Source organism: Lolium rigidum, chromosome 3, assembly GCF_022539505.1.
Source record: "Lolium rigidum isolate FL_2022 chromosome 3, APGP_CSIRO_Lrig_0.1, whole genome shotgun sequence".
NCBI lineage: Eukaryota > Viridiplantae > Streptophyta > Magnoliopsida > Poales > Poaceae > Lolium > Lolium rigidum.
The window spans coordinates 402,901,348-402,917,863 of record NC_061510.1 but is presented as its reverse complement, the minus strand read 5'-3'; the positions used below and the strand labels follow the sequence as shown (position 1 = coordinate 402,917,863).

The 16,516-nt window shown below is 46.9% G+C and overlaps 1 protein-coding gene across 1 annotated transcript; it reads right to left on the bottom strand.

Annotated features, from left to right (window-relative positions):
- Positions 1-6,929: 6,929 nt before the first annotated feature.
- LOC124697789 (polygalacturonase-like) lies at positions 6,930-8,204 on the bottom strand. Its single transcript, XM_047230330.1, has one exon. The coding sequence runs from the start codon at positions 8,202-8,204 to the stop codon at positions 6,930-6,932; it is 1,275 nt and encodes a 424-aa protein (XP_047086286.1).
- Positions 8,205-16,516: the final 8,312 nt, after the last annotated feature.

The window sequence follows — 16,516 nt, the reverse complement described above, 5'->3', positions numbered from 1 at the left end:
TCTCGATCTCATCGACGAATATATCAAACAAATAGGTGATTAATGAACAAATTGAGGAATGAAATCGACGTATATTGGACATTTGAAGCAAAGCTCGTGTGTGGCATATATGTTGTGTTTTTGCTTGTGTGTGTTGGCGTTGAAAATGAGTTGCCAACGTTGCGCCGAAATGTTGATTCGTTAAGTTTCTATTTCGGCACATTTCTGGCGCTCCTATGTCCTACCGTGTAGGAAGGTCATGCCGAAATTTTCCGTGAAAACTACCGACGGATGCATGGTTCTAATCAATTATATAATCTTGTCGTGCAGGCGATAATGGATATCAAGATGAGTGAAAGCGTCGTGATGAGATATCTAAAACACGCGATCATCGACATGTATGAAAATAACCTCACGGAGGTATTGTGTCTGTGCCGAAGATGCAAACTAGGGAAATGGTTTGACCCCTATTCAGGCAAATTGCAGGGGCGCCTGCTCACTAATGGTTTCATGCATGGACACACTCAATGGATGAGTGATGATGGCGCGGAGGTCAATGGGGCGACGACAGCATGTGGTAATGACCGGCAAGAAGGAGGGCATCATGAGGAGCTTGCATAACTCTATCCTGTATGTGGAGAAGCAGCTTCTCAATGCAAAACAACCTGATTACCCTTTGTACGTGGCGAGGGTGCCAACTGGCAGGAACTTCGTCGAAAAGTACCCCGCAGACTTGTGCTTCATCAGGTTCAATGACATCTTCGACGTCTTTCGCATGAGAATGGTCCACTTTTCAATGGTTCGGCTAGTTTCTCTTAGCCTGTCTTCCCAGATCGTTAAGGATGAGACGCTGAGCATCGCGATAATGTACCCCTTCTATATGCGGGAGAGCATCATCTGCAACGCTGGGGATCGGGCGATTGCCACCAAGCAGGTCGAGGATTTCATGGTGGCGAACCTAAAAAAGAGCGGCATTCTCATCCCTTACTTCCCCGAGTAAGTAATCACTCGCTAGTCCCCATTACCATTCTATCATACATCTCCATTTGCATTTGCAAAGGTTAATCTGTGTGTTTTCCGCAGAGACAGGTTCTGCACCCTCATCGTCGTGCACCCGCAACACTCGCATGCAATCTATCTCGACTCGGGTAGGGACAAGAAGAAAGAATACAGCCACATCAAGACCGTTCTCAATGAGCTCTCACCGGCTTCTCCTCCAAGACAGGCCCCCTCAAAGTATAGAGGAAAGTACGAGGAGGCTTGGCCTTAACCCACACAACCAACTTCGCGTCCCTCAAGCAGTCGTCGGAAGACAATGGGATGGACACGTGGTACGCCATCCTTCAGATGCAGGAGTACATAAAGCACGTAGATGATATGTTGCTGCCAGGGAGTCTCAGAAACAGGTTTGCAAACATGGCGGATGTCAACGATAGAGAGATGAGGAAAAACTGGGGTCGCATCCAGCAGTTGATTTGCACGACAATCATGCACGATGTCAACAATAGGTCTGGCGCGTTTTCTACGGCTACGGTCTACCACCTAATGACGAGATAGAACTCCGGTTGTAGATGTCGTGTGATGACAGGCCATTCAACACGCTGAAGGGTTGCCGTCCATTCCCCCCTAAGCCTACGACCTGATACTACGACGGCAACTCTTTTGCTTAAGCTTGAACGATATGTTCATGAACTTCCATACTGTAATTGATATATATTTCGGCCCGATCGACTTTTCGCTTTTATTTAGTTGTATGGATGTGCATGTGAACCTTCTTCTATAATTACACTTACTTTGCTATATATTTCTAGATTATGGCGTGTTTTACCTTAATCATTATTTGCATTTACTCGACTCCTTACTCGCCTCGTATTTGGAGTTCGCCGATGATTAGATTGTTCGGTCACTCGTATACTCGGGGGTGGAGCCAGTGAGCCTTGGTGTGATGGCCACAAATATCAATCTACTGTGCATCCTACCTAGCCTCACTGACTCCATCCCTGGATGTTAATATTTGTTTCGACCGACAAAGTATGAGACACACTATTTACTTCGTACTACTTGTCTTTTATTTGAGTTGGCACTTCTTAATTTCATTGGTCGATGATTAGAATGTTTGGTCACTTGTACACTGGGGTGGGGCCAGTGAACCTGGTGTGATGACATAAATATCAATCTCTTGTGCATCCTACTTGGCTTCGCTGATCCCATCCCTGAATGTCAATATTTATTTCGACCAACAAAGTATGAGGCACATGCTATTTAGTTCATACTACTTGTCTTTTATTTGGAGTTGGCACTTGTTAATTATATTGGTACTGACGTTTTATTTGTCTTGTGCATAGAGATGCCGACGACATATGTCGTGTACAATGGGAGGGTTCCTGGAGTCTACGACGACTGGGACAAATATCAGAGACAGGTGCACCGCTTCAGCGACAACAGCTACAAGGGATACCCCACTAGGGTGGAGGCGGAAGGAAGATACGCGCGTTATCTAGCGGGAGACATGAGGGACATGAGGAGGAACCGGAAGAAGACCATGGCCTTCGTGATGATGCTCATCGTGACTATGGTTATGTTTTATGTGATTGTAGTTTAAGTTAGTAGCTACATTGTGAGGTGTATGACGACACTTGTGACGACTATGTACCGAGACTTCTAACTTTGTGAAACTTCGTCGTTCGGTGTTGCATGTGTGTTGTATGAATCAACATTTCAAAACGAGACTTGCCTATTTGTGTATTGATACCGAAATGAGACTTGGCTCTCTATGTGCTTTTCATATTGCATGTACTGCTGAACTGCTGATATTGTATAAATATGCATTGTAATACGCTGGAAAAAGCTATAAAAATTGTATTTTCGAACATTACCACCGGCGCACCTACATGCCATACTGCCGGCGCACGGAACATGCGCCACTGCTGGCAGCTCTACTGCCGGCGCAACGCAACATGTGCCAGCGGTGCAGCGATTTTGCCGGCGAAGCAGGGTCTGTGCGCCGGCAGTAACTGAACTACCGCCGGCGCACTAGATGGTGCGCCGGCAGTAGCCCGTTACTACCGGCTTGTTCGCACTGGTGGGCTCTGGTGCGCCGGCAGTAGATGATTTAGGTGCGCCGGCAATAGGCCTTCTTCTAGTACTGTAAAAAGAAGAGAGAGGGGTAGGTGGGGAAAAGAGAGAGGCCGACGCATGAGCTATCGGAAATCTTCCTACATGGAGTTTGCTGCTTGTGTCACCGGCGCTCCCGATAGTCTCCCTTCGTATAGGGTTCGGTTGGGGCTCGCCGGCGCGTTTATTGGGCTCGCGATGATGTGAATTTTGTATAGGGACCATCGGTGTGAGCACTTTCTCTCACTAGGACCCCCAATCGCTGCCGGCTACGATATGGGTCTCCTCCGGTGGAGATGCTCTGAGTTTGGCTAAATAGTGTAGAACGGTACAGATCGGGCATGCAAGCATGTCATCAAAACGGAGAATTTGCAAGTTTGGATTAATATTTATGTTTTTTCCTACGTGACTGGATTAATTTGTAGGACATAGATTTTAAAGAAGATATTTTCCAAGGATTACTTTGCAATACATTTCATAGATTTTTTATTGCATCCACTCAACAATGCTCAATATTCATTGTTCTAATCTCTCATGGTTCAATAAAATAAACTTTCGTTCTAACTATTTCATTTAGGAATGAGGCCGGCGGCATGAACATTGCAACCCTGCACTTTCCTATTGCCGCATCTTTGCAATCCTTTAAATCAAAGATGTTATCATAGTTGCAACCTACAAGTACAAATAATTAAATTTGACATTTTTCTGTTGGATATCTTTGTACAGTTTTTTCTAAATCTCAGTCGTCGGTCATTTCTTAAGTGTCTAGTGAACTTAAATTCCATATTACTGTATAAGCCTAGAAGCCCATTATCTGAAGGTGAGCAGTGACACATTAGATCAATTGTCAGTTTCTAGATTGCAAACGAAGTGATTTTGAGTTTTGGACACGAAGATAGTTAGAGCATCTCCAGCCGCGTCCCCCCAAAGCGCTCAGGATTTAGCGTTTGGGGGACGCGTTTTCTTCGTGCGGCGTTTGGGAGATGTCGCTCCCCAGCCGCGTTCCCCAAACGCGCCCCCCCAAACTTGTTCGTGTGTCAATGACGCGTCAGGTCCGCCACTCCCCGCCTCGTTTATCGCTTTGTCCGGTATCCCTGGAGTGTCCCCTGTGGAGCGTGGACAGGCTCGGAATGCCGGATAACGTATTGGACCGCGCCGGACATAAAGAACCTTTGGGGTGCGCGACTGGAGACGAAAAATTATCCGGCGCGCCCAAAAACCTTTGGAGGATGCGGCTGAAGATGCTCTTAGATGTTACTCGAGAGGTTTCGAAATTGCATTGGGATGCTTTTTTTCAAATACCATGTAAAATCATTAACGACATGTTTTTATTCACGTGAGTAAAATTAATCAATGAACAACAGAAACCTAGACAAAGGTTATAGACACCACTACGTTTGACCCATTTTCACTTAACTACCACTTCTTGTACAAGCAAAATCTTGTGTTTCAAAGCTATTGCATCATTTCTTAGACTGGAGGTAAAACAAGACAGAACAACGCATGCATATATCTTTGACCTTTATATGAGTTGCCTTCAGTGATATTTCTTAACCCAGATAGTACATCATATCTTACATGAGCTCCCTTCAGCGGTTCACAAAACGTAAAAAATATGAATTGTCTTGTTTAGGGTTGCTTTGCCATCGGACTAAGAACTCTAAAGAAAACGAGCAAAACATCAAGGCCTTCAAACTCAGTTAACTGTCTAATTGATGCCATACAAAAATCTTCACTCCCCCAAGATGTAAATATAAAAAAAACACAAATTTATAAGAAGATATTTGTATTCCCTGGCCAGAAGATTAATTAATAGACATCATAAACTTAACAGCTTTGCTAATTCTCAGCTCTCAGTCGAGTCCTGCACCACTAGATTGCCATTGTGATTTATCTATTTATGAGTTGCAAGTCAGTTGCAACTGAAATTATTTCAATTGCAAATGAGGTCGCAACTAGAAAAAAAAATTCGATAAAGGGAATATATTAATATCAAGAAGATACCAATTACATCCAGCCTCTGCAACAACGCACCACCCTAATGGCACTACGGATGCACACAGCCAAAAACAAGAAAAGAAAACTAAGAAACAAAAGTCCCGCTACAGCATCTCGGGTCTAACAATAGCAATACATCCACCGCCAAGACAACACCTGTATTACAGAATCTCCAAAAACGACACCTCCAAGAAGGGTACAGTGCTCAAACACCGTCGTCGCTCGATCAAAGATCTTAGGTTTTCACCCTGAAGATAGTCCCCGCTCTCAAAACAATGCCTCCACCAAGGACATTGCCAGACACAACCAATTAAGACCAGACCTTGGGATTTCACCCTGAAAGGTAGGACTCTGCACTTCACATGTGTTGTCGCCACCACTTTCATACCGCTGCTGTGAAGCCCGGAACACCAAGCAAGTCCCTCAACAACGCAGAGACTTGAACCTCCCTTAGCTAGTCCTCCCCTCCGGCCTTCATGAAATTCTCTTCTTCCGACTTTCATCATGGATCCATAGTCACTTGATGTCATCAATGAAAAAGAGCTTCGCGCCGCTCCCTCCAGAACCAATCGGTCGGAATAAAAACATGGGTGTGCACGACCGAATACCTCCGATCCAACAAACTCCAGGCAAAAACACTGTTACATTCACCGGCGGAGCCTTCCGGAACTCAACACTCCGGCCAGATCACGAGTCCAGGCCTCCGGTAGGTCCTCCTCTTCACGCAAGAGAGGCCCTAGGACCGCCGTCTTTATTCAGGTCGGACCCCCACGTCGGCGACCATCCTGGACTGGCCACTCCAACCCTCCACCGGCGACACCATCGCCGGTTTCCAAACTCCTCCATCTCGCCGCCGGAACGAGTAGGTTAGCGATAGTTGCTTGACGATGCCTTCAACAAGATAACGGCGCAGACGCCGCCATCGCCCGCCATGACCGGAGTCGGCTCGGTTTTCACCGGCTACTATGCCTCCCTGTCTCGCTGCCAGCGCTGAAAGTGGGATCAAAAATCCAACAGAGACAGCCTGGCCGACTGCTTTCGGTGGATGAAGTCAGCCACCACCACCATGCCCGGGCCGAAGAACCGGACGTCCTCAAGCCGCGAAGAAGACCCAGCGAAGCCTCCTCGTGCCATTGACGAGACGCAGCCACGATGGATCGCGATCCGAACCTCGGACCCAGATCCGACCACACCGCAGCCAACATCCGCCGCCGGCCGCCGGAGATCCGCCGGCCACCGCCATCCCGCTGCGTTCAGTCGACGGAGGAGGAGGGTGTAGGCCGCTGCCCCCACACGCTCCCGCAGGCCGCGCTGCGCTCTGCCGACGGAGGACCGAGCCGCCACCGCCGCCTCACCACAGGGGCTTTGCCCCGCGGCGTCCTCGGCGACGGCGACGGCGACGGAGGAGGGGGACCTGTAGGGGAGGGGAGGAGGGCGGTGTGGAGGGGAACTCCCCGGGGACGGCGGGCGGAGAGAGGTTAGGTCTGTTCCCTCCCCTCGGGGGAGACCAATGTTCAACTAGAAAAAATAGCTCGAACTTTTGGATTTGCTTGCAATTCTTCCTAATCGTGAGTTGTAATTGAGATTAAATGCCATCGCCTGATTGAGAACTAAGTTAATTCTCATTCAAGTGAGAATTAATCACACCCCAAAACTTAAAGTGCTAAATATTGTCCATTTCTAAAGAATATGACTTGAAACAATTTGATATATTATTACGATAGTGGCTGCACATTGCCCATTATTGGTAGCTTAGTTGTATGAACAAGTAGGACTAAATCTTTCTGGATTTTTATACAAGTTCCATAGATGCCAATTAAAATATTAATTTTTCACTTCTACTCGGATTCGTTACTTTTACAGGGTAGTGGAACAACGTTTCCTGATTTTCTCCATTTTGCATTTTGACATGTGCTTTCAGTGTCACCCTTGCCACCTTGCAATTTGAGGTCGATGTCCTCTAAGGCAATGCCAGAACACGGGAGGTTCTTGCTGCAGCTCAACTTGATGGCATCCTTGGAAATGGTAGTCCCTCTAATGTTTTTGAACACCACGTTGCTCACCTCAACTGCCGATTCTTGATTCTTGCACGGCTTGACCGAGTCGCAGTAGTTCTGGTCAATTATTATTGGGTTTTGCACATTATCCATGATCATGTTCTGGAATACGATATCCTTTGCATACCCGCTACCTCCTTGCCATGTCTTGATCCGTGCTCCGTTGGTCGTACCATACAACCGTACAGTGTCAATGTAAATACGGGAAACTTCGGCTCTGGAATTATCATCACCTAAGCTTCCAATGCTGATGCCATGTCCTGGACCGCAAACAACTCTGGTGACATGTAGATTATGGGTTCCACTCTCGATGGACATGCAGTCGTCGCCGGTCTTGATAAGACAGTCTCTGACTTGCACATCTCTGCTGTGAGTGATGTGGATGCCATCGGTGTTCGGACTGGTACCGGGTGCCGTGATTGACAAACGCGCCAATTGCACGTTGCTGCAATCCTCAACCGACAGATGGATCTGCTGGCTGTTTAGAATTTTCAGGTTCTCTACCTTGAGATTGTTGCAGAGATGAAATGTCAAAGCCGTGGGAGCGCCCTTGCAAGGCAGAGCCTTATTGGTCTTGCAAGAGTTCTTCCACCAAATTTTGCCTTTTCCGTTGATCGTGCCACCGCCTGTAACGTTGAGACCGGCGATGTGCTGGATGACAATCCAGTGCCTCCTGTTTTTCTCCCTCCATGCCGACCTGCTCCGAGGAGCGACCAGCGTGCCCTTCACCATGAAGACGATGCTGGATTTGCATGGTCCGGAGAGAGCGATGAACTTGACCAGGTAGCTCTTGCCCTTGGGAACAAGCAGCACTGCCGGCCGCCAAGAGGAGCACGCCGCCTTCCATGCCTTGGCTAGCGCCTGGGTGTCGTCGTGCTTTCCGTCGCCACGGGCGCCGTAGTTGTGGATGTTGAACACAACGGAGCTGGCCCCAGGCGGCGCACCGGTGGATCTCTTCAGCGAGTTGTTAGTCTCTTCGACTAAGCTGGCGGCATTGCAGATGGACAGCAAGAGTAGCACGAGCAAGCGAGAAGACACGAGCTTGGCCGAAGCCATTGATTTGGAGCTGGAATTAAGCGAAGAAGCGTTGTAGCTTGGTTGATATTGGACGGGAGAAGAGGAGCTGTATGAGTAGTCATGGATCGATGAAGAGGCGCTGGCGGTGCGTATTTATAGGTGCGGTGTTTCTGCTTGCTTGTGATTGAGAGACTAGGCTCGATGCGTATGGTGGAGTGGGAATTTCAAAATGTCCAGATGAACGAGTTGCATCACCAGAGATAAGTGTGCCAAAATTCGTAGACTCTTGCATGTTTCGCACGACAAAAATCCGCCAGCTTGGTATCTTCTGCTACTTATTTTCCCCTCTAGAGACTGACTGATTAGCTTCAGCACTTGCACTCCCATGAATGGGAGCTGGATCGCCGCAGCGTACGGTCACTAACCGGTAACCTTCTTAATTTCTATCGGCTGGTACTAATTAAAGGCTTCTTCGAACACAAGAAAAGTGCCAACAGATTCACGAACATCCATTACCGTGAACGTATACGTACTGCCGCACGGCACCGCCGTTTCGCCAACAGCTAGCGGGTGTCTCTGCTGGGAGACAGTTGCACGCACAAACTAACATGATCTGGGAGATTTTCCAATAAGTCACATTGTCAAGGAAAGAATGTCAGCTAATTGATTACGTCAGAGCAATGGCGCGTCACTGCGTGCAAACTGTTCCATCACAGCATTGGGTCGGCACGGGAGCGAATGTTTGGCGAAGCTGCAAGATAAAGACACCGTAATGCAGTCGCGCTCAAGATTTAGCTCAGCTGGCGACGAAGTCTGGACGTTGATAATGTGGAGAGGCCTGGCTGAGAACCTCTTAAGCAGGAATCGTAATCCTCTATTACAGCTTGTTTGGTACTAGAATTTTTATGGAGATTAGTAAAGATAATCGCCGCAGGGATTGGGTTAAAATCTCTATCTTCACTCAATCCCCAATTCATGAGGTACATGTAATGCATTCGGGATTGAGGAAAATGCAGTAAAATTTGGGTAAACTGAGGATAAGTGAAAATTAAACTAGGCCAATACTTTAGTGTCAAACATGATTTTAGAAATAAGTGAGAATTTAGGTTTGGTGGGGATTATCCCCGCTAATATCAAAGGAACTCTAGTGCTAAACTTACTAAGTAAATGCAATTATCCCTTTGTCAAGGAAAAAAGTTCGATGGCTGGACTACTAAATTAGAGCAATTTGCCACATTAATAGCTAACAGGAAGACGGTAAGACCTTTTCAGTATGCGGTCATACATACCTTAGGACACACAATGGACCATATGAGGTCAGACTGCCTAGATACCATGGATCATTAAATATGTATAAGGTGAAATAATTTATACCCTTTCGATTCATATTAGTTGACACTAATACAGATGTGTAGACACATTTTAATTACAGATACATCTATTTGAGTGTGGTCAGTGCATTGCGATAGCGAGTTGACGACTTCTCGATGCGACCGCATGTATATGCCATGTGGGCCCCTTCCATTTTCTGACTGCCCACTAAGAACCTATGAACTCCATCCGTTTCAAATTACTCTGCATATTAGAGCATCTCCAGCCTTCTCCCCGGGAAGGCCCCGATGACCCCTTCTTTTTCATCCGGATAGACAAAAACGGGTCAGTCGCACCCCCGGAACCTCGTTTTCGTCCGGATTTGGGCTTTCATCCATCCGGGGAGCCCAGGTCATCCCAGCCCCCCCGGGGAGCGCTCGGGGAGTCCGGACGAAACGAAAACGCGGCAAACGTTGAGAAAACTTCCCGCGCGGATGGTGGCCCCGACTTGTCGACGACAAAGGCCAATCGTCTTCAGCACGCTTCAAAAGCCTGCCGCCGGTCAGTCTTCGCCGGACGGGCTTCCACGTGGCGAGTTAATACCGTCGCCTTGGATTCACGCGTGGCTCCCTCTATTTATCGCGGAACATACCGCGTCTGGCTGCATTCAGCACCGCCGTCTCCCTCCTCTCCCCAGCCCTGTCTTCTCTCCCCAATCCGCCTCCAGCGAGCAATGGCGGGCCACGACGAAGGTGCAACGAACAATGGCTTCGGCATGCGTTCCCTACACCAGTGGGAGGCGGGACTTCTGCACATAGCGGGCTACCCGGCGCCGCCGGACTTCCGCGTGCCCGGAGGATGGCGCCTGAGCGCGGGGGGCGTCCCGATCCCGCCGCTTCCAGTGGGAGGGGACGAGCTCGACACCGCTATCGACGATGTGCGGGTCACCCTCAGCGAGGAGCAGCGCGCGGAGGAGAGGTACCTCCCCGACAACTACGGCGCCTGGAACGAGTTCGTCCGTCTCCGGCACGAACGGGAACTCGCAGCGTACGACGGCCATCCCCCTCCTCCGGCGCGTAACAACGCCAGCGGCCGCCGCCGCTGGTCGGGCGCGCCGGGCCGCACGCTCGCCGGTGTGCGCGTGCACATCGAGGCCGGCAACTCCCCGTCCTGGGGATGCCGCCGTCGGCTCCGGCACCGTTTCCCCATCTAGAACGCCGATTTTAAATTTTAGTTTACGTTTCCATCTTGCCGAATTCAAATGTATAACGGATTCGGCCTATATATGTACGAACTCACCTATATATCTTAAATATCTCTAAATTTCGCTTATGTTTGAACGAATTTTGTCTCGTTTTGTCTAAATTCGCCGACATTTGTCCAAAATTTTCATCCATTTTGAACTCGCCGATGGGAAAATGGTCCTTCCTAGGCCAAACTTTACATCCATCCGGCGCTAAATAGCGCCGGATTTCGGCCTAGGGAGTGTAGGATAACGTTGCATAGAAAACAAAAAAATTCCTACCGCAAACACGCAATCCAAGCCAAGATGCAATCTAGAAGACGGTAGCAACGAGGGGGTATCGAGTCTCACCCTTGAAGAGATTCCAAAGCCTACAAGATGAGGCTCTTGTTGCTGCGGTAGACGTTCACTTGCCGCTTGCAAAAGCGCGTAGAAGATCTTGATCACGATCGGTTCCGGCGCCACGAACGGGCAGCACCTCCGTACTCGGTCACACGTTCGGTTGTTGATGAAGACGACGTCCACCTCCCGTTCCAGCGGGCAGCGGAAGTAGTAGCTCCTCTTGAATCCGACAGCACGATGGCGTGGTGTCGGTGGCGGTGGAGAACTCCGGCGGAGCTTCGCTAAAGCACGCGGGAGCTATGGAGGAGAAGGGGCGGCTAGGGTTTGGGAGGGGGTGGCCGGCCACTAGGGGGGTGCGGCCAGCTTGTGGTCTTGGGGTGGCCGGGCCCCTCCCCTATGCCCCTCATTATATAGGTGGAACCCCAAGTGTTGGTATCCAAGTCTTCGAATAAGACCCGAACCAAAAACCTTCCATATGGAGGTTAAACCTAGCCAAGCTCTTGTGTGACCTTGGTTCTTGTGCATTGGCGATGGCACCCATGTTGTCACAGTATATGACTAGTGGGTCCAATGCACTAGGAACCACACCGAGCTCTACAATGAACCTCTTCATCCATACCGCTTCTGATGAAGCCTCTGAAGCCGCTATGTACTCCGATTCCGTTCAAGACTTCGCCACCGTGCACTCGCTTCGAGCTTGCCCGACTGCTATCGCAGCACCATTCAATATAAACACGTACCCGGACCGTGACTTAGAGTCATCGGGATCGGTGTTCCAACTTGCATCGGTGTAACTTGTTACAACGAGCTCTTGGTCACCTCCATAACAAAGAAACATATCCTTAGTTCTTTTCAAGTACTTCAGGATATTCTTGACCGCTGTCCAGTGTTCCATTCCTGGATCACTTTGATATCTGCTAGTTAAACTAACAGCATGCGCTATATCTGGTCTTGTACATAGCATGGCATACATAATAGAGCCTACTACCGAAGCATAGGGGATCTGACTCATCCTTTCTCTTTCTTCTGCCGTAGCCGGTCCTTGAGTCTTACTCAAGACCTTGCCTGGTAACATAGGTAAAAACCCTTTCTTACTTTCGTCCATTCTAAACTTCTTTAGAATCTTGTCCAGGCATGTACTCTGTGATAGCCCTATTAGGCGTCTTGATCTATCTCTATAAATCTTGATGCCTAATATATACGATGCTTCACCAAGGTCTTTCATTGAAAAACTGTTATTCAAATAACCTTTTACACTGCTTAATAGTTCTATATCATTCCCAATCAATAATATGTCATCTACATATAATATCGGGAATGCTACGAGCTCCCACTCACTTTGTTGTAAATACAGAGCCTCTCCATGGCACTCGTATAAACCCGAAGTCTTTGATCACCTTATCAAAACGTCGGTTCCAACTTCTCGATGCTTGCTTCAGTCCATAAATTGAACGCTGAAGTTTGCATACTTTGTCAGTATTTTTAGGATCGACAAAACCTTTGGGTTGTACCATATACAACTCTTCCTCAATGTCTCCATTAAGGAATACCGTTTTGACATCCATCTGCTAAATCTCATAATCGAAAAATGCAGCTATTGCTAACAAAATCCTCACAGATTTTAGCTTCGCTACAGGTGAGAAAGTCTCATCGTAGTCAACACCTTGAATTTGTCGGAAACCCTTTGCGACAAGTCGAGCTTTATAGACAGTAATATTACCATCAGCATCTGTTTTTCTCTTGAAGATCCATTTATTTTCGACAGCCTTGCGGCTATCAGGTAAGTCTATCAAAGTCCATACTTTGTTATCATACATGGATCCCATTTCAGATTTCATGGCTTCTTGCCATTTGTTGGAATCTGGGCTCATCATCGCTTCTTCATACGTCGCAGTGGTCCTCATCATTGTTATCCACAATCATGACATTTAGACAAGGATCATACCAATCAGGAGTGGCACGTTCCCTTGTCGATCCGCGAGGTTCAGTAGTTTCCTCGTTCGAAGTTTCATGATCATTATCATTAGCTTCCTCTCGTTGCCGGTGTAGGCGGTACATGTACAACTTCCGGTACCGCGCTACTCCGATCAACGAGTATAGATTCATCAATCTCATCGAGTTCTACTTTTCTTCCAAATCACTTCTTTAGTGAGAAATTCTTTCTCAAGAAAGGTTCCGTTCTTAGCAACAAAGATTTTGCCTTCGGATCTGTGATAGAAAGTGTACCCTATAGTTTCCTTAGGGTATCCTATGAAGACGCATTTTCTCCGCTTTGGGTTCTAGCTTGTCCGGTTGTAACTTTTTTACATAGGCTTCGCAACCCCAAACTTTAAGGAACGACAGCTTAGGTTTCTTATTAAACCATAATTCATACGGTGTCGTTTCTACGGATTTTGATGGTGCTCTATTTAAAGTGAATGCGGCTGTCTCTAATGCATAACTCCAAAATGATAACGGCAAATCAGTAAGAGACATCATAGAACGAACCATATCTAAGAGAGTTCGATTACGACGTTCGGACACACCGTTTCGTTGTGGTGTTCTCGGCGGTGTCAATTGTGAAAGTATTCCGCATTTCTTTAAATGCATGCCAAACTCATAACTCAGATATTCACCTCCACGATCAGATCGTAGAAATTTAATCTTCTTGTTACGTTGATTTTCTACTTCACTTTGGAATTCCTTAAACTTCTCGAAAGTTTCGGATTTATGTTTCATGAAATAGATATACCCATATCTACTCAGATCATCTCGTGAAGGTTAGAACATAACGATAACCACCGCGCGATGCTACGCTCATTGGTCCGCACACATCGGTATGTATGATTTCTAATAAGTCGGTAGCTCGCTCCATCATACCGGAAAATGGAGTCTTAGTCATTTTTCCCATTAGACATGCTTCGCATCTATCAAGTGACTCAAAGTCAAGTGATTCAAGTAATCCATCAGTATGGAGTTTCTTCATGCGCTTCACTCCAATATGACTGATACGTCCAAATTGCATCACTATTTTATATCATAATTTGCTGTTATTCATTGATATATTTCATATTGGGGCACAATACTTATGTTATTTCATCTATTTTGCATGTTTCATCATTATTGGAGGATTGAACACCGGAGCCGGATTCTCGCTGGAAAAAGCACCGTCAGAACGCAATATTTCGGAAGATCAACTCTGGAAGGAAATTATACCAAAAATCCTATTTTTCAAGATGACGAAGGAAGCCAGAAGGAGGGGCCAGGAGGAGCCAGGGTGGGCCCACACCCTAGGGCGGCGCGGCCCATGCCCTGGCCGCGCCGGCCTATGGTCCGGGGGCCCACGACCCCTTTCGCCTCCTTTTCTTCGCGAAAACCTTCGTCCCGAAAACCTAAGCCGAAGGGGTACCTCGCGAAGAGTTACAGCCGCCTCGCGGGGCGGAGAACACCAGAGAGAAAAGAGCTCTCCGGCGGGCAGGAATCCGCCGGGGAAATTCCCTCCGGGAGGGGGAAATCGACGCCATCGTCACCGTCATCAAGCTGGACATCATCGCCATCACCATCATCATCATCTCCACCGTCATCACCGCCATCTCCTCCGCAGCACCTCGTCACCGCCGTAGCAATTTGGGTTTGATCTTGATTGTTTGATAGGGGAAACTCTCCCGGTATCGATCTCTACTTGTTGTTGATGCTATTGAGTGAAACCATTGAACCAAGTTTATGTTCAGATTGTTATTCATCATCATATCACCTCTCGATCATGTTCCGTATGATGTCTCGTGAGTAGTTCGTTAAGTTCTTGAGGACATGGGTGAAGTCTAAATGTTAGTAGTGAACTATGGTTGAGTAATATTCAATGGTGTGATATTTAAGTTGTGGTGTTATTCTTCTAGTGGTGTCATGTGAACGTCGACTACATGACACTTCACTATTTATGGGCCTAGGGGAATGCATCTTGTATTCGTTTGCTAATTGCGGGGTTGCCGGAGTGACAGAAACCTAAACCCCCGTTGGTATATCGATGCAGGAGGGATCGCAGGATCTCGCAGTTTAAGGTCTGTGGTTAGATTTATTCTTAATTACTTTCTTGTAGTTGCGGATGCTTGCAAGGGGTATAATCACAAGTATGTATTTAGTCCTAGGAAGGGCGGTACATTAGCATAGGTTCACCCACACAACACTTATCATAACAATGAAGATTATTTAGCCGTATGTAGTGAAAGCATTAGACTAAAATCCCGTGTGTCCTCGAGAACGTTTGGTCATTATAAGTAAACAAACCGGCTTGTCCTTTGTGCTAAAAGGATTGGGCCACTCGCTGCAATTATTTCTCTCGCATTTTACTTACTCGTATTTATTTCATCCGTTACATCAAAACCCCCCGAATACTTGTCTCGTGAGCATTTACAATGAAACCTTCATCGAAACTGCTTGTCAACACCTTCTCGCTCCTCGTTGGGATCGACATTCTTACTTATCGAAGATACTACGATACACCCCCTATACTTGTGGGTCATCAAGACTATTTTCCTGGCGCCGTTGCCGGGGAGTGAAGCGCTATTGGTAAGTGGGATTGGTAAGGAAAACCTTACTCGTTGTGCTGATTTTATTTCTGCTCGTCGCTATAAGTCATTATGGAGAGATCTTCTCTTCATTTTCTATTTGGGAAATCTACTACTACCGCAACGGTAGTGGATGAGGCGCCAGTGAGGAAGTAATACCATATAAAATACCTACGAAAATTATTGAACATGTTATGGATAACCGCTATGAAGGGGATGGAACTGTCCATCCTGGTGATCATTTACTGTTTTTGCATGAATTATGCGGGTTATTCAAATGTGCAGGTATTGCTGTGGATGAAGTGAGGAAGAAATTATTCTCCTTATCGCTGTCCGGTAAGGCGGCGCATTGGTATAAATTACTGGATAATGGGGATTCTCTTGAATGGAATGATATTGTGCCCCGGTTTTATTCTAAGTTCTATCCTCCAAGTGAAATTCATAAGGATCGGAATCGCATATATAATTTTTGGCCTCATGATGGAGAGAGTATTGCCCAAGCGTGGGGGAGATTGAAGTCTTTAATGCTCAAATGCCCCATTCATGAGCTTCCCGGTAATGTTATTATTGATAATTTCTATGCAAGACTTTCTTTTCAAGACAAGACCTTGCTCGGATACTTCATGTTCGGATCATTTACACGCAACAAAGAAGAGTTTAAAAGGGACCTTCTTGATCGAATCCAAGAAAATACCGAAGGTTGGGAGAACGACAAAGATAGAGAATCAGGTATAATTTATGATTATAAATGCATTGAAGCTTTTATGGATACTGATAAATTTCGTAATATGAGTGCTACATATGGTCTTGATTCTCAAGTCGCTGTAAATCTTTATAAAGCTTTTGCCTCTCATTATGAATTGCCAAAGAAGAATTTTGATAAGTATCATGAACCGTATAAAGATAAAATT

Excerpts from the sequence above, each read along its gene's own strand:
- LOC124697789 (XM_047230330.1), bottom strand. The coding sequence starts at position 8,204 with ATGGCTTCGGCCAAGCTCGTGTCTTCTCGCTTGCTCGTGCTACTCTTG.